The sequence below is a fragment of the Antechinus flavipes genome, chromosome 3, assembly GCF_016432865.1.
Source record: "Antechinus flavipes isolate AdamAnt ecotype Samford, QLD, Australia chromosome 3, AdamAnt_v2, whole genome shotgun sequence".
Taxonomy (NCBI): domain Eukaryota; kingdom Metazoa; phylum Chordata; class Mammalia; order Dasyuromorphia; family Dasyuridae; genus Antechinus; species Antechinus flavipes.
The window spans coordinates 225354272-225381578 of NC_067400.1; the positions used below are offsets into that span (position 1 = coordinate 225354272).

Genomic DNA, 27307 nt, shown 5'->3' on the forward strand with positions numbered 1-27307 from the left:
CTATAAAATAAAGAATTAGACATTATGGCCAGAAGTTAATATCTGTATATTATATTGTCACCCTTCACTGTTTCTTCTACTTGTACTTCTTTATTCAAATTGGCTATTCCTGATTTCTGGGTAAAAGATCTCCCTTTACACATTCAGCATGTAATTTTTAGTAGGTTTTCTTTGAAATATGCCTTAATTTTCTCTTCTCTTTGTAAAAGTAGAATTGAGGGGAACAAAGAACTTATAACATCTTTAATGTATCTTTATTCAATGAATTAAGATTGTTTTACAAATGAGAGACTTGAGCCACAAAAGATGTTACATAAAAGGATAAGAGAAGAGGGTAAAATGAATGAAAGACCAGCTTCCCAAACAGAGAAAACTAAAAATGTAATGAACTGTCTTTGGAGATAATGGGTTTTCCCTCATTTAGGGTCTTATGGTAAAAATTGAATGACTTCTCTAATATCTTGCACAAAGGATTCTTATTCAGGTATACATTGAACTGGGTGACCTCTGAGGTCTTCCAACTCTAGATATCCATACTTCACTATTTTCTATGATACCTTCAAATCTCCTTTTATCTCTCTGTCTGGTTGGGAGGTAAAGGAGAGATAGGTAAGAGGATATATTTAAGAACTGATAGCTGTCTATTAAGAATGGTGCTTCCATTCTCCAGGTAAAGATTGATCTAGATGACATCTATCTTCTCTTCCAACTCTGAGAATCTATCATATAAGAATACTATATGATATTCTTTCATTTTGGAGGGAAGAATTTGATTCCTAGAGTAGTTTACCATTATTCACTAAGCAGTTTGTAGATTATATTGTATGTTCACTAAGACTAATCAAATTATTTTTTATATTAATAGTTGTGGGATAGGAAATAATTATTTCCTGGCTAAAATTGCATCATAGATTTTTCCAGTTTTCTTGAACCGAAAATCTTGAAAACCAGCCTGAGTGAGGATCTTGTGGTACTCTGTTGGAGTCCTTTCCTTTCCTTCAGTCTGTACCAGCATGTTCAAAGAATACAGCTGACTTGTCAAAGGTCCCCTCTTATCTTCAGCCAAAAGGGTTTCAACTACTAAAACACCACAGCCTAGAGAGAAACAAAGTAAGTATTAGTTTAACCAAACCAGAAGCAAAAGACTAAAACCAGTGCTTTCTCCTTCAGTAGACCCAGGTTAGGGTTTGGCCATAGGAAATATGCAGGGACTATTTTCAAATGAGCAGAGAGATCATATTGTAAGTCTGGATGCAGTGAAAATACCAAATTCCTTTCAGCATGAAAATAAAGCAATGTGCATTTAGTACCCGCTGGGCCTTAGCTCTGCTTTCATTCAGCAATACAGCAAGGGTATATTGCCCAAGGTAACCAGTTCTGTCTAGAGACATATCTGCTTCAGGTCAACTTTCCCCTATGTCAATTAATCCTATGTCACTGTGTTCATGAAGATTAGCATACATGGTGGTTCAATCCTTGTGCCATTATTCATTAGTGTGCTCATTTCTGGTGCTGTCTCTGATTTCCCAGTTCCAGCCTCTGCTTTGGAGCTTGGACCTTTTTATTTGGTGAGAAGACACAATGCTATCTCTTCCTTGTGCTTTAGCTTTGCATTAAGGGTCTTAGAAATTTTAATTCCTGAGCTGTCAGGGAGGAATTGGACAAATGGAGAATTTGGAGCCACAAAATCTGAGTTGAAATCTTGACTCTACAACTTACATAAGTAATATTCAACAAGTCACTTAACTTCTTTCTAAGTCTTACTTTCTTCATTCAAAAGAAGAGAAGCCTCTTTAGCAGTCTTCCTCTCAAAAGGCCTCTTCTCTCTCTTTATTTTTTTGTCCCTCCCTTCTACCAACTGGGAAATTTTTTGACTTCCTCCCTCTAATGCTACAAACAAGCTATCTTTTGTGCTCAAGAGCTCTCAGCTGCAGTGGGATAAGCCAATTGAATGTTTGCACTGGGTTTGGCATTAATATGGTGAGCTTTCAGAGTTGGGAAGAAAGGACTACTAAGTTGCCTAAGGAGGGGTGAACTGATTCAAGTTAGAAATGGATCAGGTCAATGTTAATCAATTTTAGGATAAGGCTCTTCAGTAGCCTCTGCATTCCCAGATATGAAGATCTGTATTTAACAATAACAAGGATATTAACTATAAAGCACATATGAAGAAAGAAGCATATGCATTCAGAGAAAGAAGTGATAATGGAAGTATGTATAGATAATTTTACATTTTTGTCTAATGTTGGCCATCTCTAGGGGGGACAGGGGAGAGAAGAAAAAAAAAGGAAAAAAATTACATGATAATTTTGTTGTATATTTGAAAGAAATAGCAAGTTGCATATAGTATACTTACACTTTTATGTGCAATCATCTTTTTTATTTTATTACACTATACAATATTACATTACATTTTTGTTTTATTAAATAATTTTTAATTGCTTCAGAGGAGAAAAATGCAAATGGAGAAATATAAACACATTAGTCACTTGACCTTATTGAAAATTAGATATAAAAATACCAGCAGGACATATACAAAGGACTCATGAAGGAAAACACTAGCCATATGACCAAGTAAAGAACAGATGAACTCTGAATGCAGATTGAAGAATTTTATTTTCACTTTACTCATTCTTTGTCATTTCCCCCCCATCTTTTGATATGTTTCTTCTTTCACAACTGTGACTTGTTATGGGCTAGAACTTGAAACAAGGTACTAAATCAGTGGAATTGATAGACAACAGTTATCTAATTTAGCATGATACTTAACAGTTCTTTAGTTCAGTACATGTACTTAGTATTTACTACAGTTCTACAAGATTCACACCTTTAACGGAGCATATATAAACTAGGAGCCTCAACCAGGATTCAGTCGGGAAGATTTAGAAGCCAGAGCTCAAGCTCTCAGAACCAAGACTACAGAAGGTCTCTAAGAAAGCTAATTGGGCCCCAGGAAAGGAGACAAGACTTGGAAAGAGATAATAAAAGATTTGGACTTTAATACCTGGCTGCATTTGGAGTGATTGCTGAATGGAGGACTGTCTCCAGAGACCCCAAAGAGACCTCAACAGAGAAGGATATTTTAGAGAAGAATATTACAGTAACTAATATGGAAATACACTTTACATGATAGTACATCTATAAACTATATCCTACTGCCTACCATCTTCAGAAGCATGGAGCTAGGGGAGGAGAAAAAAAATTGAAATTCAAAATCTTTTAAAAATGAATACTAACTATAAATGTGGAAATGTATTTAAAAGAATTGCACATGTTTAATCTATATTGGAGTACTTGCTGTCTAGAGGGGAAGAATAAAGGACAAAAAATTTGGAATATAAGATTTTGCAAGGGATGTTGACAATTATCTGCATGTATTTTGGAAATAAAAAAACTATTACTAAAAATTTTTGAATGAATACTAAAATTTTTTCCTTGACATGTAACTGAGGGAAAAAATAAAGTACTATTAAAAAAAGAATACCAGAAAGACCAGAGCAGTGCTGTTAGATTGAGAAAATGTTTGCAGGAATAAAGATATTTCCATTAACAAAGAAAAACCACAACTTTTAATGCATAGTTCTTTAAAGAATGGCCCCAAATGCCTTATATTTCAGTGAAATCAGTGAAAGAGATCATTTAAATGAAGACAGTCTCCAACTCACATCACCTAAGCAATCAGCTATTTACTCTGTATGTATCTAGAAGAGATCTAGAAGATACCCTTTTCATTTTACCAGATACCATTTTCATGTTTGACTGAGAAGATAAATGGCTTGATTCTTCTATACTTGCATATGTACTTGTCTCCCTAAAAGTGTTTAAATTCCTAAGAGCAAACTATTTCACTCCTTGCATTTTTTATTTCTAGCACCTTTTAAATAATTTAATTGACTCAGTCAAGTCATTTCTCTTTGGGATTCAGTTTCATCATGCTGGGAGGCTGGAGCAGGGGCAGGAGGCAGTTTATGTGCCTAAATAGAGTAAATAGAGCATTAGGCCTGGAGTCAAAAAAATGTGAGTTCAAAGTCAACCTCATACACTTACTAGTTGTTCAGTCCTGGGTAGTTTATCTTTTGTTTTAATTAATTAAGCCAAATTAAGCCTTAATGTTCTGGAAGAAGAAATTGTAAAGCACTATAGTGTCTTTCCCAAGAAAACCCTATGGACAATATTATCCACAGAGTTATTAAAAATTGGACACAAATGAATGATTAAACAACACCAGAAGTATACAAAAATAAATGTCTTAGTTCACAATACTGAAAACAAACAAACAAAACAAACACACGTACCTGGTTTACAGGCATGGTGGATGTTTTTTAGCAATTGTACGCATTTATTATCTGCCCAATCATGAAGGATCCTGGCCAAAATATACAGATCAGCTTCAGGAATGGGATCTCTGAAAAAGTCCCCTGAAATAAAAAGCAAATGACCTGCCATCATCCAAGAATTCAATTCCATTTGAACAAACCTGAACTATGCCAAAGAATCCTATGTTAGAGCAGCTGCAAGGACACATGGGAAATACAGCCTTTTGTTGAGCTGAGGCAGAGTCAAAACCCTCAATAAATACATTTGAAAACACTGAACAATAATAGAGCAACTGGCAATGTGAAAGACAGAGTTGTAACTGAGGATTTTCCACACCTTGTGCAAAGAGGAGGCAGTTGGAAGAGATTACTTGAGGTACTGCTATTTCCAGAATGAGAAAAAAACACCACAGTATATCACAATTTTTATTTTATTCAAGGAATAGACACTGCTAAGGAGGTGAAGGAGAGAGAACTGTATCCTGAGACAAAGTCACATAGCTGGGGGTCGGACTTGGTCATAAGGAGTTCACATGAAGTGTGGGCATAGGGAAGGAGGAAGCTTGTAAAGAGCTAGTTGCAGGACATTTCTATTGATGTCCTTTCTTTCAGTAGGCTGAAGGAAAGCCCCAATCATCCTGCACTAATTAAAGTTCTAGAACAGGCTATTTTTCCTTAAGGACAGAAAACCCCTGGAAAATGTTATGAAATAAAATATCCTTCAGAACTTGAACTTGAATCATTTATCTAAAACAGAAGTTTTCAAAAAGCACAATCACAAAAGTACAGATTACAACCATGATTTACACATCCCTCATATCAAGAATATCATACATAAATAACCAAACAACCTTTTATATTACTCAAAGCAAACAATCCCCACTATATTAAGTAGATCTGTTACAGTGTTGATTGTGTGTTACCTACTGAATCTTTTGCAGTGAGGAAAAGTCAAGTATTCAATTTCAGTAACTCTTCAGAGAGAACCATAAAGACCCATAGGACTCTTGAGCTAGAAGGGAATCTAGATATTTTTTAATCCTGGAACCCCCCTAATTTTGTGGAAAAGAAAACTTAAGTAATAAGAAATTAAGCAACATTATTTATTGTTTCTAGCCCTAAACCCTGTCCACCGGACCATGTAGTGGGTTGCTTTTCAATGACTTCTTAAACACTGGCTCAGTTTCTAGAAGTAATGTGCTTCCTAGTGTTCTTAAATAAAGGAATCCATTTGAAAAAATTTAAATTAGATGAAATAAAATCTGATGACATTAAACAGCACAAAAGTCCTAAAATGGTGATTTAGTATATGGCTCTTTGACAGCATCTGAACACGAAAAATTATGAAAATGTAAGTGTATCTACATCCCAAAATACTGCCATCCTTAAAGACATCCAGAAGCATGAAAACTGGGTCTTTGGTCATGGGATCCCCTATACCTAAAATATAAATCCTTGAAAGTACCAAAAACCTACACAATCCCAGAAAAAGCTCTGAAAACAGCAGCACAAAAAACCTCTAGCTCTGGGCAATGCCCAGCCCTGATAGCAGAGCCCAGCTTTAAAATACAGTTGAATCAAAAAAGGGATGGGATAATGAGTAAACAACAAAAATCATAAAAAGCTATTTCCGTAATAGTGAAGCTCAAGACACAACTACAAGCAAAGCCTCAAAGAAAAAATGAAAATTAAGCATAAGCCCAAAAATAATTCCTGGAAAAGCTAAAAAGGATGTTTAAAATTAGAGCAAAAACAGAGGCATGAATTATAAACAATTTCTCTGATGAACACTGATGCAAAAATTTCAAATAAAATAGTAGCAAGAAAATTACAGCAATCTATCACAAAAATCATAGGCTACAAACAATGGAATTTATACCAAGATTATAAGCCTGTTTCAATATTAAAAAAAAAAACTATCAGCATAATTGATCATATCAATGGAGAACCAACAAAAATGATTAATATTTTTCAAATATTAAAAAAAAGCTTTTGCCAAAATACAACACATGTTCCTATTAAAAATGTGAGAAAGTATGGAATAAATGGAGCTTTCCTTAAAATGATAAACATCTATCTAAAAACATCAGTAAGATGCTGAGTGAAGTAAACAAAACCAGGAGAACATTGTACACAGTAACAACAAGAATATGAGATGATCAACTATAATTAAACTTAGCTCTTCTCAGCAATGCAGTGATCCAAGACAATTCTAATAGACTTAGGATGGAAAATGCCATTAGCATCCAGAGAGAGAACTATAGATACTAAATGTGAACCAAAGGATAGTATTTTTACCATTTTTTGTTTGTTTATTGGCTTAATATTTTGTTGTGTTTTTTCCCTTTTGGTCTTATTTTTCTTGTACAACATGACAAATATGGCAATGTGTTTAAAACAATTGTACATGCATGACCTACATAAGATTGCTTTCTGTCTTGGGAAAGGTAGAGGTAAAGGAAGGAGGAAGAAAAAGTTTAGAACACAAAATCTTTAAAAAAAGAATGTTGAGAACTATCTTTACATGTTTTTGGGGAAAAAATGAGGAAAATAAAGCAAATTAAAAGCATAAGCATAAGCAAGCATTATCTGTAACTTGGGTTCAGAGGTGAAATAAAGATTTCCATTATTACCATTATTGTTCAGTATTAAGCTAGAAACGTTAGCAATAGCAATAAGAGGAAGGAAACTGAAGGAATTCGACTAGGCAATGAGGAAACAAAACTACCATTCTTTGCAGATGATATGATGGAATATTTAAAGAATCCTAAGAGAATCAACTAAAAAAGTAATTGAAACAAGTAACAACTTTTGAAAATATATTAATATATAAAATAAACCCGTATAACACATCAGCATTTCTATATATTACCCAGCATTTCTATATATTACTCTTCTTGTTGGAAGAGATTGAAAGAAATAACTATGAGCTCTAACGTACATCATTCAAATTGGCTAAGATGACAGGAATACTGATGAATGTTGGAGGGGATGTAGGAAAACTGAGACCTAATGCATTGTTGGTGGAATTGTGAAATGATCCAACCATTCAGGCAAGCAATCTGGAACTATGCCCAAAGGATTATAAAACTGTCCATACATTTTGACTCAACAATACTACTGCTGGATCTGTATTCCCAAGGATATCTTAAAGGAAGGAAAAGTACTCATACGTGCAAAAAATGTTTATAGAAGCTTTTTTTGTAGAACAAAGGATTGGAAAATGAGTGCCCATCATTTGGGAAATGGCTGAGCAAGTTGTGGTATATGAAGATAATGGAATATTATTGTTCTATAAGAAATGAACAAGCTGATTTAAAAAAGGCCTGGAAAGATTTACATGATCTGATGCTGAGTGAAACAAGTAGAACCAGGAATACATTGTATACAATAGCAGCAAGAATGTGAGATGATCAACTATGAAAGGCTTTGTTCTTCTCAGTGGTTCAGTGATCCAAAGCAATCCCAATAGACTTTGGACAGAAAATGCTATGTGCATCTAGAAAAAGAACTAAGGAGACTGAATGTAAATCAACATATGTTTTGTTCACTTCTTTTTTCTATTTCCTTATCTCTCCCATGGTTTTTCTCTCCTTACATGATTCATAAAGTAATGTATTAGAAATAAATAAATTTACTAGAAAAAAAGAAAGAAATTACTACAGATAATATAAAATACTTGGGAATCTACCTAACAACAAATCTAGGAGCTATAAAAACACAATTACAAAACATTTTCACAGAAATAAAGACAAATGTAAACAGTTGGAGAATTGTTGGCTTATGGGTAGGGTGGAGTCAATGTAATAAAAATGAACAATTCAACCTAGGTTAATTTACTTATTCAGTGCCTTACAAATCAAACATATCAAAGAATTTTATACAGTTAGGAAAAAAAAATTCATCTTGAAGATTAAAAGGTCAAGCACATCATGGGAATTAATAGAAAATAATGTGAAGGAAAGTGACCTAGTAAAATCAGATTTCAAACTATATTATAAGCCAATGATCATCAAAACAAACAGGTATTGGCTAACAAGTAAAGTGTTAGATCTATAGGGTAGATTGGGTACACAATAAATATAGCAAATGACCATAATAATTGACTATTTAATGAACAAAAATCCAAGCTTGGAGGAGGGAGTAAAAACTTACTATTTTACATATTGAAAATTTTTTTTCACAAACTAGGCACAGAACAATATCTCACAAACTTATACCAAGATAATGTAAAAATAGATTAATGACTTAACCATAATTAGGAGAGCATGGAAAATCTTGCAAATCTATGAATAAGGGAAGAATTTATGACTGAATAAAAGATAAAGAAGATCATGGGATATAAAATGGATAACTGATTATATTAAATTTAAAATCAATGTTGCCAAGATAAGAAAGAATGCAGAAAACTGGAGAAAATTTTTATAGCAAAGATCTCATTTTTTAAATATATAAAGAATTAAGTTAAATTTATAAAAATACGAGTCATTCCCAATTGATAAGTGGTCAAAGCATGCAGTTTTCATAAGAAGTCAAATTTTTCTATAAGCATATAGAAAATTCTCTAAATCTTATTGATTAGAGAAATACAAATTAAAACAGTTCTAGGATAATACCTCATACCTATCAGATAATAATATGACAGAAAAGGGAAATGACAAGTGCTGGAGGGGATGTGAAAAATGGCAATACTAATGAACTATTAGTGGAGTTGTGAATTGATTCAACCATTCTGGAAAACAACTCAGAATGAAAACCAAAGGACTATAAAATTCTGTGTATCTTTTGACTCAGCAATACCACTACTAGGAATGTATCCCTAAGAGATCAAACAAAAAGGAAAAGGACCTATTTGTAAAAAATATTTATAGTAGCTTTTTTTTTTTGGGTGGTAGCAAAGAATTGGGGATGTCCATCAATTGGGGAATGGCTGAACAAAGTGAGGTACATGATTGTGATGGAATACTATTATGCTCTAAGCAATGGTGATCAGGGTGGTTTCAGAAAAACCTAGGAAGACTTAAGTGAACTAATGCAAAGTGAAGTGAGCAGAACCATGAGAACATTTTGTTCTATAACAGCAATATTATATAATCATCAAGAATGAATGATTAGCTATTTCTCATCCAATGGTTGAAAATAATTCCAAAGGACTATGATGAAAAATACTTCCAATGGACACAGTATATATTGAAGCATAACATTTTTCACTTTCTTTATTTAACTTTCTTTTTTGCTACATGCATGGTTAATATGAAATATTTTCCATGATTTCAAATGTACAATTTATCTTTTAAATCAGCTCTGAATGGATGGGATAAGAGATATTGGAAGGGGAATAATTCAAAACTCAAAAAATTTTAAATGAATATTACAAATAAATAAATAATGAGATTTTGACAAATTAAAAAAAATAAAAGGACAGTTTACAATCTTTAGCACATTAGGTGTGTTCTCTGGATGATAGTTCATTTTCCCCATAGGAAGGAAAGAAGAAAGTAATGGTCAGGGAGACAGATATAAACTCAATTGAATTTTATTTCAAAACAGGGACACAGACATACTCAGTAATGGGAAATTCTCACATTATCTATCTTGCCCACTGAAACTCCTGGTTAACATGAAAAAGTCAAGGAGCCAGAAATTAAAAAGAAGAAACATTTTTAGGCTTTTAGTAAGGAAAGGTGGAGAGAAAAAAAAAGAGCAAATTTTCATTAAAACACTCACCTGCAATTTCTCAACAAATTCCATTTTGATATAATTCAACTAATATTTTCAAATACTTTAGTATTTAGTCTAAAGACACTACTGCCTGTGTTTTTAAATCAGAATAGGTTAAGGGGAAAATGTAGTTCCTTTGAGAAAAAGGCAGAAGAAAGTTGAAGTTTGTCTAAAAAGTTAAGGAACAATACAAATCAGCTTTTGTGAATCTAATAGAGATGTTTAGTAGCCAATAATCTTTGCTAGTACTCCTAACACATGTTGATAGAGGTAGATCACATTCTTTAGCAAGTCTTTGGCCCACCAGAAGAGATCTTGGGATATATTTAGCTCAAAGGACGTCACTCCAGATCAGAATGATCAATCAATAAATAAACATTTAATAAGTGCCTAATATGTACCAATTATTGTGCTAAGCTCCAGGGATACAAAAAGAGGAACTTAAAGCCCAACTTCTAAATATAGGCAAAAATTCATGTAGTTTATATATTCTTACTAGATCATCCATCAGTCATGAGCTCTTCGGTAAATTATTTAGAAAGGCTTTTATGCATATACATGAGATAAAATATTCATAAATTTAGCACTGGAAGAGATCTTAGAAATTAATTAGTATACCCTCTTTTTTTTTTACAGGTGAGAAAATTGAGGTCCATAGTAAATGAGTCACTTGCCCAGCAAGAAGCAGCAAAAGAGACACCAATCTAGACCACTGGATTCAAAATACAGTATTCTTTTCATTGTACCATGTTTCCTCACCTGTAAAATAGATAAAATAATATTTAAACTACTTTCATATGGCTGTTGTAAAGAAAGTATTTTTTAGAAACCTCAAAATATCATATAAATTTAAGTTATTATTATTTGTATTTGTCCCTTGAGTCATAATTTCAAAACTGAAAAGTCAGGATCTGATGATTAATGATAAGAGAAAGTTTTCAATTCAATATCCATTTATGTTTTGAGCTTGATCTTTCAGTATAAAATAATGAAAAATACTTCTTAGTCCAGCTTGTAACCATGCCATCATCCCTCTCAATATTCCATGCAATATATTTGTTTCATTTTGTGCTATTATACAATTATGAAAGACAAAAGAAAATCAATCATAAAACATTGATTTTTTAAAAAATTATATAAGAAGTCCTAGACATCACTCAGATCTTAAGCATAAGATCTATGTTTTTTTTTTTCTTCTGACACCTGAATTTATGATATCCCCTGGAATCTTTACAGGTGGTGTTTATCTTAACTCAGCTAATAAACAACTTCTATGAGAATGTAAATTTGTTTAAAGTATTTTGAAGGTCAATTTAATCCAATAAGTATTTAATAACCCTTTATCATATTTAAAACACTGTGCCCAGGTTCAGGAATAGAGAGACAAGGTCAAATAGTCCCTTACTGAAAGGATCTTATATTCTACCCAGGTAATCACTATTTTTGTGCAGTTCTAATTGCTTGTTTTTCCTCAAAAGATACTATCCAGGTGTATGTAGTGGTGCCTTACTATAAATTTGAGAAGGTTCTGAATGCCAGTAGTCCACAATAAGGAAACATGGACCACATAACACCATATAAAAAACCAGTTTTATGAAGGGCATGTGTTTAAAATATGAAGATCAGTCTGGAACAGATTAGATCTGCTAGACACTTAGAGCCAGTGTCCAGCACTGTGTCCATTTTCTTTGAGAGAATGAAGCACCTCCTCTTAGTAAAGTCTATTAAGCTTTTATAAGATTCCTATGTGGGTCCAGTAAAAACAGTATTGGGATAAAGAAGTAAGAAGCCTGGACCTGGGAAGTGCTGCTAATTCATGCTAGTTAAGCTAGCTAGCTGATGTTCAAACTGGAAAGGAAGATTTGAGCTACAATGAAGCTTCCCCAGAGTTTCTTCCTTTTTAAGGTTGAGAAAAGTCATATTGAGGTCATTACAGGTGGAGAATAGGGTAGTAAAACCTTTCAAATATATCAAGAAAAATCAAATCTTCATGGCTCCCTATTACCTCTAGGATAAAATAGAAAAACCTCAAAGAGAGACAAACTTGGTTTAAGGTCAGGAGTACTAGCTCAGAGGACCTGGATTGCATCTAATTAATTGTATGGATTTCAGTTTCCTTTTCTGAAAAATGAAGGGCTTGGAAAAATGATGGATATGTTTCCTTATATATTTAAATACTTTGGTCATATATTGCTTCAAATGTATTCTACTAAAAAAAAAATTAAAAACTTATCCCTTGAACAATACCCTTTTTCTTGTGGACTACAACACCACATCCAAACATACCTATGTGGAAACTGATCCGGGGGTCTTCTAGGAATGGAAAATGCTTCCTTGCCACTTGTACCACTTCTTCCTTTTCAAATATTGTTACTTGACATTCAGGATATATGGTGATACATTCCTTGGCTAGGGCACCTGAACAACCTCAAAACAAAAACAGAGGAAGAATCCCAGCTAAAGTTTCAGGTCACATCAGCTGCACAGATATGACAAATCAATCAACTCCAGGGGCCTTTCATTCAGAGTACTAGTTGTCAGGATCTTCACCTTCTCCCTTTTGCTAACAGCATTTTAATTGTTTTGAGGCTTTTTTTTTGTTTGTTTGTTTGTTTTTGTTTTTTTTTTTGGGGGGGGGGGGGGTTGATTATTTAATTTTTCACTAGCTCCAGGATTCAGAAGATTTCCTTTTCTCCAAGTACTTCCTGAGTGCCACCCCATCTCTGCCTAATATTCCCTTTTTTTTCCCAGAATCTTCCACAGATGCCACTTTGTAGAATTATGGATTTAGAGCATTAAGAGACCTCAGAGGTCATCTAGTTCAATTACATCTATTTTTCAGATAAAAAAACTGAGACCACATATGTTAGTACCCATCAGACTTGGAATTCAAACCCAAATTCTTAGAGTTATACACAGGTATTCTTCCTATGTATCACACTTCCTTCATAATGCTTGCAGTGGTATCCAAAACTATAAATAAGTCCTTCTCACTTGAATTTCTCAGGTTATTCTGTTTGTATATTATCCCATCCCACTTGCTATACAATCATTTTCTAACTGGTAGTGTAGTTACTCATGTACATGTGTCTTTCCTTCTACTAGATTTTAAAGTTAAGGACAAAGTTATGTTTTACGTGTGTTTATTTTTTAGCTTTGAGTTTCCATAATCTAATCTAGTCCATGATACTTAATTGTATGCAATAGGTGCTTAATAATGTCTGTCATTTTTTTAAAAAATTGAATTGATTTCAATCTATTTTCCTATCTTCCTAACTGGTTTCTGCATACTCAGAAGACAAAAGTTCATGTTAATATATCAAAAAGCACTTTCCTCAAAAAAAAAAAAAAAAAAAAAAAAACCTATGAGTTGTGCAGTGCAAGTCATATTATACCCATTTTACAGATTAGGAAACAAAAACTCAGTGAGCATAAGGGAAGTGTGCCCATGTTAACAAAGTTAGTTAAGCACTGAGAACCTAGGTTCATATCAAAGTCTCCTGAATGCATGTAAGGCTAGTTAACTTTCCACCATTTATTGGACAGCACTTAAGTGCTAGGCACTGTAGTAGATACAAGGAATAGAAAGACAAAGACAAGAATTCGCTGTTCCATATTGCTCCCCACTCCCACTCCATTCAAGTTTTATGGAGGAGTGAGACAATCAGATTCTAAGCCCCTAGGTTATTTGGCCAAAAGATATAGACACTGACAAGTCTTAGCTGTGAGAGACCTTCAAATTTAGGTTGTTGAAGTTGGCCAGGCACTGAGGAGTTGAGCAAGAAACTACTCTGTTTTATTTTAAAACAGAACAAAATCTTTTCCCTTCTGACTGCTGGTACTACAGAGGCTTCAGGGAGCCTTCTATCCTAACTTTTCAACCCTATTCCTAATACTGCACAGTAGAGTTCCTGGATACTCTCTCATATCTTCAGACTATGATAGTATCAATAGTATTTAGTTGGAAGGAATACCAGAGCTCAGCTAGTCCAAACACCTCATTTTACACTTGAAAGATTTCAACTATTTGCCCAAAGTTATACAGACCATTATGCTTTGGCTTTTTGCTGACCCTAGTGTCTACTTTCACAATGATACATCCAAATGGCCATTTTATTGTCTCTAGTACTCAAATTTTTATGAACCAAACCTGAATCTCTGAGGTACCAAAAACCTCTCATGGATTTTGCCTAAGACCTGAAGCAAACTATTAAAGGAACATAGAGTTTACACCTAAAAGGGGCCTTAGGTGCCACATTGTTCAAGCTGGCCATTTAGACTGATGCTAAGTGGCAACTGGGGCCATTTAGATCTAGGATTCAAATATAGTCTATAAGATTCAAAAATAGGCTCTAGATTCAGGCCATTTAACACTTCACATTACTCTACCCTGTCTAAGATTCCTAATAAATGAGCCAACAGAGTAGAGGAAATGTTTGGAAATCAGGAATTTAGAAACAATTGCCTTTTTGAAGTCCTAGATTTCAAACTAGAAGGAACTTACCTCTTCTTGCTTTCCAGAGCCAGCCGGTGATACAGTGAGGTTATTGTGGGAGACCCTTCACGTAGTGCTTGGCACGTAACAAATTATTTATATGCTTCTTATAACTCCATAGCATCATTCTAATCCTCATGTGCAATTTTAAATCATCTCCATGAAAGCCCTTGGTTCTTAGAACTCATCTAGAACGTTTGAAGCAATTCCTAATTCTTTAGCTAATACTTACCGCCAAGATCATAAATGAGAGGGAAGGAGGAAAGATCAAATGCAGTAATCACATCTCTGCCATTTATACTCCAAATCTCATGCAGGCCATGTATGAATTTTACCAGTTCTTTCTCTGACCTAGCAGTTGAAATAATATTTATAATATATGTCAAATCAACAGAAAGTATGAAGTAATGATTAGAGAGCCAATCTTGGAGTAAGAAAGACCTAGGTTCAAATATCATCTCTAACAATTTAGATTATATTTTGCCAGGTAAATCACTTAATATCTCAATTCCTGATACAATTCTGTAAGCCTCCCAACAATGAGAATGTTCCTTCTCATGAGTGGCATGCACTGTACTTATGAAATCACATAAGAAGAAAAAAGAAAAAAAAGACATTAAATACTGTATATATCACTATGAAAAGTGATAAAAGGCAATCTCTAAATAATGTGCTTTTAAAAAATGGGATATCAGTAATGGAATGGATTTTGCCTACGTTAGGAAATAAATCTTAATCATTTTTTCTGAAAATTCGTTTTTTAAATTCTTATTAGATCTTATGATCCAATAAACCTTTTGTACTTTCTCCAGAGTTTTATATAATGAAACACATTTATTAACAGTGAAGAGGGTTTATTTCCATTTCAACAAATGACTAAAATACTTTCATAGAAGTTTAATATCAAAGCATTATTCAAATACTGATGATGAATCTATACATCAAAACAAAAGGAATTTATGAATTATTCATCATAAAATAAGATATCTAATTGTCTTAGTTTACTTAGATCTTTGATTGTGTCTGTACCCTCAAAATGAAGTGATTAGGGATTTAATTGGCATAAATATTCATATTGTAATGACTCAGGACACAAATATGATTTGAGATGATCTGTGAGAAATTATTCATTTGGACTCCTACAAGATTCCAATCAGTATCACTCAGTTTGATATTTTATATAAATCATATAGGGATATCATTAGATAAGATAGGTTCTTATAAGGTAGGCTTTTATGGCCTTTATAATGGGCCTCAGACTTTAATGTAATGTTCACTACTTGTGTACCAGTTATGAAGCTCACCTAAGCAATCACAAAAATAATCTGACAAAGATATCTGCATCTTGTTTTGCTCAAATTCCTTGTTGAAATCCATGGGTGGGATGCATCTTTGAAACTTATTTTTGTATTTCCAGACTACTCTCTCTTGAGTGCTTTCATGAGCAGGTGACCATCTTATGACCATTTTGTGGTGATTTTTCAGTGGGAAAGCCCTATGCTTCACTCAACCTATGAATCCTCTGCTAATATATCAGTTTTTTTCAGCTGAAATCTCATTTTTGGCTCTCAAGAGCAAGGTCTATAAACCAATAAGATTCTCTATTTTACCATGTGTCTTTTGTTTTTTCTGAGTATCACATCCCATATAAACAATGTACTGAGAATCCAGAGGCATCCCAGATCATAAGGAAGATATGGGGTCCACTTCATTAGAGGGAATCAAATGGACTTAATAAAGTACTATTGATTTAGAGCTCTGCCTCAATTTATTTTATTGTAAGTTGGATAATTTAAAACTCCATAGATCTGAACTATATGTCTTGGCTACGAGCATTGCTAAAATTAGTTGGATAATCACAAATCAGCTTCACTTTGAATTTTTTTTCCTATATATTCTCTCCTATAGTAATTATAAGAGAACAGAAACATTCTCGCTGTTAAAGAGAACAGAATATCAGAGAGGTTCATTTTACCTGTAGATAGCTTCAAAAAGATCATCTGATGGAATACCAAATGTCCTCATATATTGGTTTTTTCCTTCCCTGATGGGGAAAAAGCAATTATTACTTATCTGTACTTACTGAGCATCAGCATATTACTATATGTCCCAGAGTCCTGAGTACATATAAACCCTTTCTTAATGAGCTTATAAATATAAAGTCCCAACTGTAGAACTTAACAAGCATTGTTTTTCAAATTGAGCCAAGAAAGAAATTCAATAAGAAGTCACTAAAAAAAAATGTTGAAAAATATCCTTAAGAGAAATCTTAAGAAAATATAAGATGGATGAAATGCCATGGAAGACTCATTTCCACTACTATCATGAAAATCTTTGGCCAACATACTTCTGATCATGTGATATTTATGAAAAGAGAACTACTGATCTCCATTGCCATATCTTTTAAGGCTTCTTAATTTTGTGATGTTTGAGTGGAAGATTTATTATTGAAAGAGAGCCCTTTAACATTGCTCTATTAAACATTTTTTAAAAAATCAACAATAAGCAAAGAAGGCTGGTGTATTGTCTGTGACTTCTCAAAATTGCATGATAAGAAAGATGCACTATATTGTGTAATATCGTGTGTGATGACAACATATTACTAATGCCCTCAATAAAGATTTCTTTAATGTGTGAAAATTATTTTCTTTAAAATTATATGTAGTTAGGAAAGCAGGAGTATAAAATAATAGATTTTTTTGGTTGCTTTTTTAAAAGCATTAATGAAATCTGACATTTTTCTGTATCATTGGAATGTTCCCTTCTTTGACATTACTTGTAAATCAATCTCATAATAGCTTCACAATTGTGTTAACTCCACATAGATCTCCTTTATGTATACTTGGTCCAGTTCTTTGTTCTTTGTAAAGTCACTTATATACCCATGATAAGCAAAATTAGGTTGATAAAGTTAAGAATCCAAGTATGATGATTCTAATCTCTTTGATGAAGGGAAAAAATACAACTTGAAAAAAATTTCTGCAGATGTTTTTTGTTGGAATCCTTACTAACTGCTAAGTAATTAGAGTTGATCTAATCTTACAAGGAGATGTTGGAATCCTTACTAACTGCTAAGTAATTAGAGTTGATCTAATCTTACAAGAAGATGTTTTGGCCAGAACCTGAAACAAGGTAGTACCTTGTATATATATATATATATATATATATATATATATCAATCATCGTTATTAATCATTTTTTCATAACATTTTACAGATAAGTCTATATTATAAATTGGTGATAGAATGTCTTTGTCATCTCCTTCTACTTGTCAAATGTTTGCTGAATAAAGGGATTTTTAGATTCGTTTTAGTCTCTAAGAGATTGGGAACTCTTACCAGTTTGAAAACAGAAGAGAAGTTTTGCCTCAAAAGAGAAAAAAAAAAAGATCAGACAGCTAGCAGAGAAGTGGTTTCATTTGATGCAGTGTTCCTGAAGGGACCAAGGATTTCAAGTCTGCATTTCAGAATTGTGGGATACTCTAAGACATATGTTTTTTCCCTCTTATGTCCCTTCTTCCCAGATTTGTATAAGTGTGTGCTCACTCTCCTCCATGGACATTACATATATTCCTGAGAGACTATGACCAAGTTTTATAGGTAGACTGTTATGTCTTGATCATGACTGCTTTTGCCTTCTATTGAATAGCTGTGATATTTTGATTATTTTTGTTTGCCTTTTATTCATCATTACTGTTTCATGTTCCATTTGATTATTATAATTATTACTGGCTTTTCATTATAATTTAATAAATGATTTATGTTTGAGTCAGTGGTATCGTGATTCTGTATAACTAGAAAGCATATTATTGGGGGTTCAGAAGTTACCATTTTGAGTACTAAGATTGTATTCTTCCCCAACAGGAATTCTCCTATCACCCTGAAAAGGTGTGAATTATAGTCAAGAAATGGTGACTGAGATCAGTCTCATTTTAGGAAAAACTCCAAGAATTTCTAGTGTCAAAAAAGCTGGGGTGAATAAGCTATCTCTGAGAAAACTGTGAAGGTTCCAGGTTGGGTGGTATACAGGAAGATGATGCTACTTTCTTCAGTGAGCCAGTATCCAATACCACACCTGGGCTACAATTGTGCACATACACTCAAATTAGCATCATTAATAGATAGGAGGTTCAGAGGGAAACACAGACAAGTAAGACAGCTATGGAATTAACATGCTCAATTTATTATATTCTTAAAAAACAAACTGCAGGAGAAGGAAATTTATAGTTTCATATATAATTATCTTTTTTCTGTCTTTTTGTATTAAAATATTCATGATGTTAGTGCTTGTCAAGTTCAAAATTACAAAAATAATTAAGACATATAATTGGTTTTTGTTTGTGATGCTATTTTGTCCACAATATCCTTTACTTACCAATGATTTTTTGGAAGAAGATATTAATCACATGTAAGTGTGAGGTTGTTACATAGTCTACCAATCTTTAGACTTTCTCTTTCCTTATACTCTCTTTACTTGTACATTCCTGTTTTCCAAAATATTTCTTACCATCCTTTCCTATTCCTGCCTTTTCTTTGAATCCAGATAATATCAAAGTATATATGTTGACTTTATATAGCAGATTTTATGAAGTTCTTCATAGTCTTTCTTTACCTTCTCATCCTCTGCAAAAGATATTAGTTCATATGCTGTTAATTTTCATGGTGAACTTTCTGCAAATACTCATAAGATGACCGAGAATTCATGAAATGATTTTTCTTATCTTTGGGCACACCAAAAATTCTTTTTAGTCACTTCTTTTATTTGCCTCTACAGTGAAAAGCTGAGATGCATTCTTCAATGCTACAATTTCCTTCTTTTTTTTTTTTCATTTATATTGACAATGTCAAGATTATTATTATTCAGGTTCTCCAGTTTCATATCCCCTTGGTCATGGGACAAAGTTCACAAGTAGAGTACCAATTGATATATTGAAATATATAAATGGCTTAGAATATTTTCTTTAATTTTATTGTGGTCTCTGACCCCTTTTCTACCTCTTTTCTATTATCATTCCAGAAGCAGAAGCACTGGAATTTATATTTTCATTTGTTTCAAGAGCTGCAGTAGCCATAGAATTCATCAACTAATAGCAAGTTACTTCTCTGTATAAAGTAGGCTGTTACTGAATTAAGACTCCATCAGTTATCAGAACTATAGTTGAAGTTTTACAACATAATTGTATACCAGATATTATTCTTTGCTGGCATAATTTTTGAGAATTCATGGCTCACCTCCATAATATGATGAGACATCTAAATAAGTTTTCCTATGAAACCATTACATTCAAAAATAACTGATAAAATTAGTCAGAATTAGAGTAACTGAAGTTTATAAAATACTTTAAGGTTTGAAAAATGCTTTATATATATTATCTCATTTGATCCTCATAATGACCCTATTATTCCATTTTATAGATAAGAAAACTGAATCTAAGAGGAAAGAGGTTAAATGATTTGCTTATAATCATGCTACTATTATATGTCTGAAGTGGGATTTGAACTCAGGTTTTCTTGAAACAGAGTCTTACATCCTATTATTACATGACTTAAGTGCATATATAAAAGCATTAAGAAACCTACATACACACTCTTGCCCCATTTTAGGTTATCGAAATCATCACTCATTCATTAACAAGCTTTCCAGATATTGACAGGTCACATAGGTGTTTCTATTTTTAATTATGTCCTGTTCTTCTGGTATTGTTTTATTGGATTCCACCAACATCACTCTAAAAGAAGATAAACTATTCCTTTAAATCAACTTCAGATTAATTAAACAGATTATGTTTGAAAGAAATCTAGTAATTTTTCTTATTTTTCAAGTGTTACCAAACAAGTCTGAATAAAACATCAGAGAATAAACTATCACTATTTGAAACATCCTGCTACTTTACCTTATGGCTTCAGTTAAGTGATTCCAGCATGAGTAGGTAGTTTTGGACATGTAAAGTAACATATTGTACTGAGTTTTAGGGCCAGACTTGGTGAGATACAGGGTGGCAAGTTTTGTGTTTTGATATAAAGCTGAAAAGAAAACAAAATTATTTTCATTTTTTTCTTTCTTTTTTTTTCTAGTAAATTTATTTTATTTTATTTTATTTTTTTATTTGTGAGGCAATTGGGGATAAGTGACTTGCCCAAGGTCACATAGCTAGGAAGTGTTAAGTGTCTGAGACCAGATTTGAACTCAGGTCCTCCTGAATTCAGGGCTGATGCTCTATCCATTGCACCACCTAGCTGCCCCGAATGTATTTATTTTAATGCACATTACTTTATGAATCATGGTAGAATAGTAAAATCAGCGTAAAAGGGAAAAACCATGGAAGAGATAAAAAAGAAAAAAATAGAAAAAAGAAGTGAAATAGCATGTGCTGATTTACATTCAGTCTCCTTAGATTTTTTTTTCCCCTGAATGCAGATGGAATTTCTGTCCAAAGTCTATTGAGATTGCTTTGGAAAAATTATTTTCTTTATCATCATCATAAGTGTATTAGCCCATTATCCTCTTTGACCATTTAGATTATCTCAAATAGCAATCTGACATTATATAAAAGAATTAAGATAATTTAGCATCAACCAGTATGCTTTTTTGCATTTAGTAGGAAAAATATATCTGATTAATTTTTTAGATTTACTAAGAAGGGAGTAAGTAAATGTATAAATAAATTATACTCATGAATTTAACTTTTTTATTTTATAAAAACCTTTTTAAAAAAGTGAAATGAGTCACCTCAAAAATAAAGACAGTGTTTTATCATGAGAATAAAAATAACAGATAAAAAATTAAAATTAGGAACAAACAAATATTTTTCTGGATAAAATTTCAGCAGTGAAATATTTAATAATGGTATAAAATATTTCAAAGACAGAAAAAATATCCATAAGTCTTACAGATAGCACAAATTTTCTGGGTAGCAATATGTCAAGTCTATGAGACAGAACTATAGAGAATCTATATAAAGTGATATGCATATTTAATAAAATAAAACATAGATTATTTTAATGTCACTTTCTATATCAATATGCGCACAGAGATCTTTATGTACAGTTTAGTGTCCCCTTTTTCTATTTGGTTTAGATGGTGTCTGAGGTCTTTTCTAGTTCTAAAATTCTATGGTCCTATCAAGAAACAAAACTGGTAGAAGAACCTTTGATGTAAGTATAAGGGAATTGATTTTTTCACAGACCTAATCACAAAAAAGAGATGGGATAATGAGTTGTTAAATTAACTATAAAATTCAGCCTCACCAGGTGATCTCTTTATGAGATTTAAATTAGGTTCTTTGAATGAATCATAAAGAAAGCAATAAAGAAGAAGAAGAATAGTCCAAAGCTCTAGGTGGTTTTGGAAAATTTGCTAAGTTTGGGTAACAAACTACAAGGGTGTTACACAAAGGAAGTCTGGAGAGGAAAGTTTATCAAAAAGAAAAGGCTAAGACTGAGTGAGACTGCTTGTACTAATCAGGATGATGTACATTGGAGCAGAAGCTGTAAACTAAAATACTCTGGAAAAAGTGGCGATTTTCTAACAACTTTTTCTTCTCTTAGTGCAATAGTTTTTTCAGTCCTATATAGTTCCTTTTGACCCCATCTGGAGTTTTCTTGGAAAGAATCCTGGAAAAGTTTGCTGTTTCTTTCTCCTACTCATTTTACAGATGAGAAAACTGAGGCAAACAGGGTTAAGTGTTTGGGGCCAAATATGAAAATTAGATGAATCTTCCTGACTCTAGATCTGACACTTTATCCACTGTGACAACTACCTGAGCTTCTTCCTATTCTATTACCCCTTAATGGGAAATTCAAGCTTTTTTCTCTGAATATTTTTGCTTACCTTTCTGTTTTAAATGTTTTTTTTTTCTTTCAAAATCATCAGCATTTGTTGTACTCATTTTACTGAATGGAGTTTAGGTATTTATTAGGGATATAATTATAGAGATAGGTTTAACACTGAGATGTATTATCAAAAATGCTATCATTGCTGGGAATTTAGAGCTAACAAAAAGATAAAGAGAATTATTGATCCTTTGATATTATTTCTCAGAGCAGAGGAGGAGCGTCTGTACTACTAAATTCATCTACACAATAAGTCAATAAGAGGGTAAGATTTAAATAGGAGTATTTGAAAAACTGTCATCAATATATTAACCATTTAATATAAGGGAACGCATCTAGGGAGCAAAACAATTTATAAAGGGACTTGGTGTTCTGAGACATCCCAAAAAATCAACAAAATATTGATCTTTGAACATCATTAGAAAATGCACTGGGAGTAACCAAAAAAAAAAAAAAAATCTTAAAAAAAACCTTAGCAATGAAGTACACTTGTTTTCATGTTGAATGTCATCAGCTTAGCTAATAAAGGCAACAAAGATTCAATCCAAAGATTTTTATGGCCTTCTCAGGTTCAGAGAGTCTTAAGTTCTATAGAGGAGGCAGAGCAAGCTATATAGGTGCTTTAGAGTTAGCAAAGATTGAACCAGCAAGTACCCTTGCTATATGGATTAAAGGACAATGAAATGAAGATTAATAATAATAGCAGACAATTTTAGAGTGCTTAAAAAAAGCAAAGCCATTTGCATCCAATTTGATCATCATCATAACCATATGAAGTGGGATTATAGATGTTGTTATATGTTATTGTTTGTCCTTCTGTTTAGAAACAAACCAATAAAATTAGGAGGAGGATGTCTTGACTTGTAAGTGAATTGGATTTAAGTGAGGAAGAACTGTGCAGTCATTATCCTAATGACAATGACTTTCTCCTCAAGAATCATCAGAGTGCTGTGACAAGACATAGGTCAGGATAACTGACACAGTGGGCTAGAAAGCAGTGAGAAACCTTGGTTTTTTTAAGCTAAGGTCCTAAGATACGCTCTAAAGTTCCTTCCAGTTCTAAATCTATTATCTCCATTTTAAGATGAAAAAACCAATGTTCAAAGAGGATAAACAATTTGGACAGAGTCAAACACCTCACAAAAATCAGAGGCAAGATTTTATTTTGAGCTCTTCACTCTTTCCATTACATCACTCTTTCCACTGTTTCCATTATAGCTTTCTAGCTCTTAAATTCTGTTGTCCTGTAATAAGTTCTCTCTGAAATTGAAGGCGTATTAAGAAAGTACTTCTCTTAAACAGTTATCATGATGCATTAAAAGTATGAGTTTGCAAAATTAAAACAGAAATTGATCATAGTAGTTTTATATTATTATCAAATATAGAATTTCAGATATAGAAGGGACCTTAGTGGACTTGTAATTTAATCCAAAACTCCAAAGAATAATCCTGTACAATAAGATTTCTTATTTGAAGAAGAACAATGAATGAACTCACCACTGCTAGACAACCCATTCTCTTGTGGATAGTTTTAAATGTTATCAAATTTTCTTGTACATAAACTTAAAATTGACCGTTTTATGTCTTCCTCTAATTGTTTATAGTTCTTTCCTATGGAACATACAAAACAAATCTAATCTTTCTTCATCATTGTTGCTAATGAATCATTTCAGTCATATCTGATTCTTCATGATCCCATTTGAGGTTTTCTTAGCAAAGATACTAGAGTTATTTGCCATTTCTTTTTCCAGCTCACTTTTCAAATGAGGACACTGAGGCAAACAGTAATAAGTGGTTTGTCCAGATCGACACAGTAAGTGACCAGGATTGGATTTGAACTCAGGACTTCCTGACTCCAGAAAAGGCACTCTGTCTACTGCATCATCTACATTATCAAATTCCAGATGCTTGAAGAAAATTATCATATACTTCTAAGCCTTCTATATGCTACATTAAATGTCCCTAGTTCCTTTAGTCATTCCTCTCATGACATGGATTATAGACTCTTCTCTGGTTTAGTTGCCCTTCTCTGATTGCACTTTTGTTTATCAATATCTTTCCAGAAATGTGATACCTAAAACTGAACCCAACATTACATGTCTGGCCTAATCAGAACAGAGAATATATCTATTATTACTTCCTTATTTCTAGAAAATATTCATCTTTTAATATAGTCCAAGATCACTTTTCTTTTTTGAGTGCCATATCATATTATTGAATTCTTTTGAGTTTTCAAAGACAACCAGAATCTTTTTTTAAAATTTACTGTCAACAAAATATTTTCTGACCAGCAGGATGAATACAGAGAGGACTGGTGAGACTTACATGAACTGATGCTAAGTGAAATGAGCCAGGAGATCATTATATACCTCAACAATGATACTGTATGAGAATGTATTCTGATAGAAGTGGATTTCTTCGACAAAGAAATCTAACTCAGTTTCAATTGATCAAGGATGGACAGAAGCAGCTACACCCAAAGAAAGAATCCTAGGAAATGAATGTAAACTGCTTGCATTTTTGTTTTTCTTCCCGAGTTATTTATACCTTCTGAATCCAATTCTCCCTGTGCAACAAGAGAACTGTTCAGTTCTGCACACACATATTGTATATATATAGTATGTATATACTATAACCTATTTAACATGTATAGGATTGCTTGCTATCTGGAGGAGGGGGTGGAAGGAGGGAGGAGAAAAATCAGAACAGAAGTGAGTGCAAGGGATAATGTTGTAAAAAATTACCCTGGCATGGGTTCTCTCAATAAAAGTTATTTAAAAAGAGAGAGAGAGAAATTTTTTTTAAAAAGCAAAATATTTCCTATTATGTACTTATTAAGTTGATTTATTTTGAGCACAAGTATAAGATTTTAAATTTAACCCCCATTAAACTTCATCAAATTAGAATCGGACCAAAATTACAGTCAACCAAAGTCTTTATGAATCCTGCCTCTGTTAATCTATGTGACCTCATCCAAAGCTTCTCCCAGCTTTGTGACACTGAAAATGTGAAGGGTCTCCCAAATACATTTTTATCTTAGTCACTGATGAAAATGTTAAAAAGCCAACCAAGAATCAGACAAAGATCCCACAGAATTCCATTGGCAACTTTCTTCAAAGCTGATATTGATCTATTAACCACTACTTTTAGAGTCTGGCTATTTAACTGATCCTTAATGTTTTTCAGAGTATCCAGCTAGCATCTCTCCAAGAATAATGTGAAATTTTTTATCAATGGTTTTTCTAAAAACTGGTTAAACCATAACTTTAGTATTATTTTGATCTACCAGTTTAGTAAGAAAATAAGATTAGTATGACCTATTTTTGGTGAAGCCTTACTTGATATTTTACAACTATCACTTATATTTCTTTACTATTTTCTTCACTATCTTTTTACTAACATAGAATTTTTTCAGAAATTGAAGTCAAGTTCACTGGCCTGCATTTTGCAAATTATTTTGGAAATAAAAATTTTGCCAAATTCCATTTCTGGACTGCCTTTTCAACACTCTGTGATATTTCAAATGTCACTGACAATGGCTCAACAATCATATCAATTATTTCTTTCAGTACCGAAGGATACAATTTATCTAAGCCAGATGAATTCAACAAAGACAGTGTTCTTTGATCACATCTTTATATTAAGTGTCATCTCTCTCTCTTTTAAAGTTTAATCTGTAAAAAGTCTCTGTACACATATAGATCAGCCAGTTACCTGTAACTTAGAGTATTAAAGAGTTATCTGAGGCCCTAAGAAATTAAGTGACCTGCCACCATCATTAGAGACCATCTATCCCTGGTCTTCCTGACTCCAAGATTATCTCTCTAATTACTAGGCTATGCTGCCTTTCAGATAAGAAATAACCAACTTCTTATCAGACATTTAATATTAACTCACATTTACATATTGCTTTATAATTTATAAAACATTTTACTAAAGATTATTGTAAATAATGCAAAAATTCATGGAATCCAGTACCATATTTTGTACACATCTCTTCAAAGGTGGTCCTAGGAACTTATTCTAAGACATAACCCTGCCAGGCTTGGGCCCAGTATTCCTTGATAATTTGAAATTTAAATGATTTAAAATTCAGCCTAAAGTGTATAGTTGTTTAAGCTAGGCCATTGTCCTGTCCAAAACTGTCTTGGTTAATTTACATACCCCATTTATAAGATTACAGTTCCACTGCTACTATGGAAGACCAAATGGTTTCATTCTTTTCCTTTCATCAAGATTTCCCTAATTCTTAGTAATATGTGTTAGTTTCTTATATCAAATAAGATTTTTAAATAATCTTATCATCATTTTAAAACCTTATCTGAACATCTCTAATTTTATTACCAGGAACCCCTAATCCTTAAAAAAGTGGTAGTCATTTACTCTACCTCTTTTAAAGTTTCTTATTTTCCCATCAATGCTGATGCTAAAATGGAAACACCATGACCATCTGTCAAGGATGCAGTAAACAGGATTTGTGTTCAGATACAGCTTAACAAAAAGGGCTCATCCAAATCATAGGGAAGGAAGATAATCTGAATCATCTAGTATAACTCCCTCATTTCATAGATGGAGAAAGTGAGACACAGGAAGGTTAAATAAATTTCCTAAAGTCACATACATAGTAAATATCAAATAATGTGAACCTAAATACTCTCACTCAGAGCCTGTGCTTCTTCAATTGTACCATGATGCTTTCCTACTTTAGGGACATGTGATAAGATTATAAGAGATAAGAACATTCCTTTGGGGACCCTATTCCTATTATATTTACCTTTTTCTTTCTTCATTTCCACCTTCAGAAGTTTCAAGGTCACACAGATATCAAGTAATTGTTCCATTCCTTGGGAATTGGTACCTAAACGTTCAGCAATGACATCGAAGGTCAGGAACCCTTCAGATTCCAAGAGATCAAACACTCCCAATTCACAGGCAGTGAACAT

General features: G+C 32.9%; 1 protein-coding gene across 1 annotated transcript; it reads right to left on the minus strand.

The window, feature by feature from the left end:
* Positions 1 to 232: 232 nt before the first annotated feature.
* On the minus strand, positions 233 to 27307 carry ASMT (acetylserotonin O-methyltransferase). The gene is given in 8 exon segments (XM_051984604.1): positions 233 to 1095; positions 4296 to 4418; positions 12324 to 12494; positions 14085 to 14104; positions 14701 to 14883; positions 16508 to 16576; positions 20426 to 20555; positions 27139 to 27307. Coding segments are annotated over 8 exon segments (1077 nt in total). The 3' UTR covers positions 233 to 883.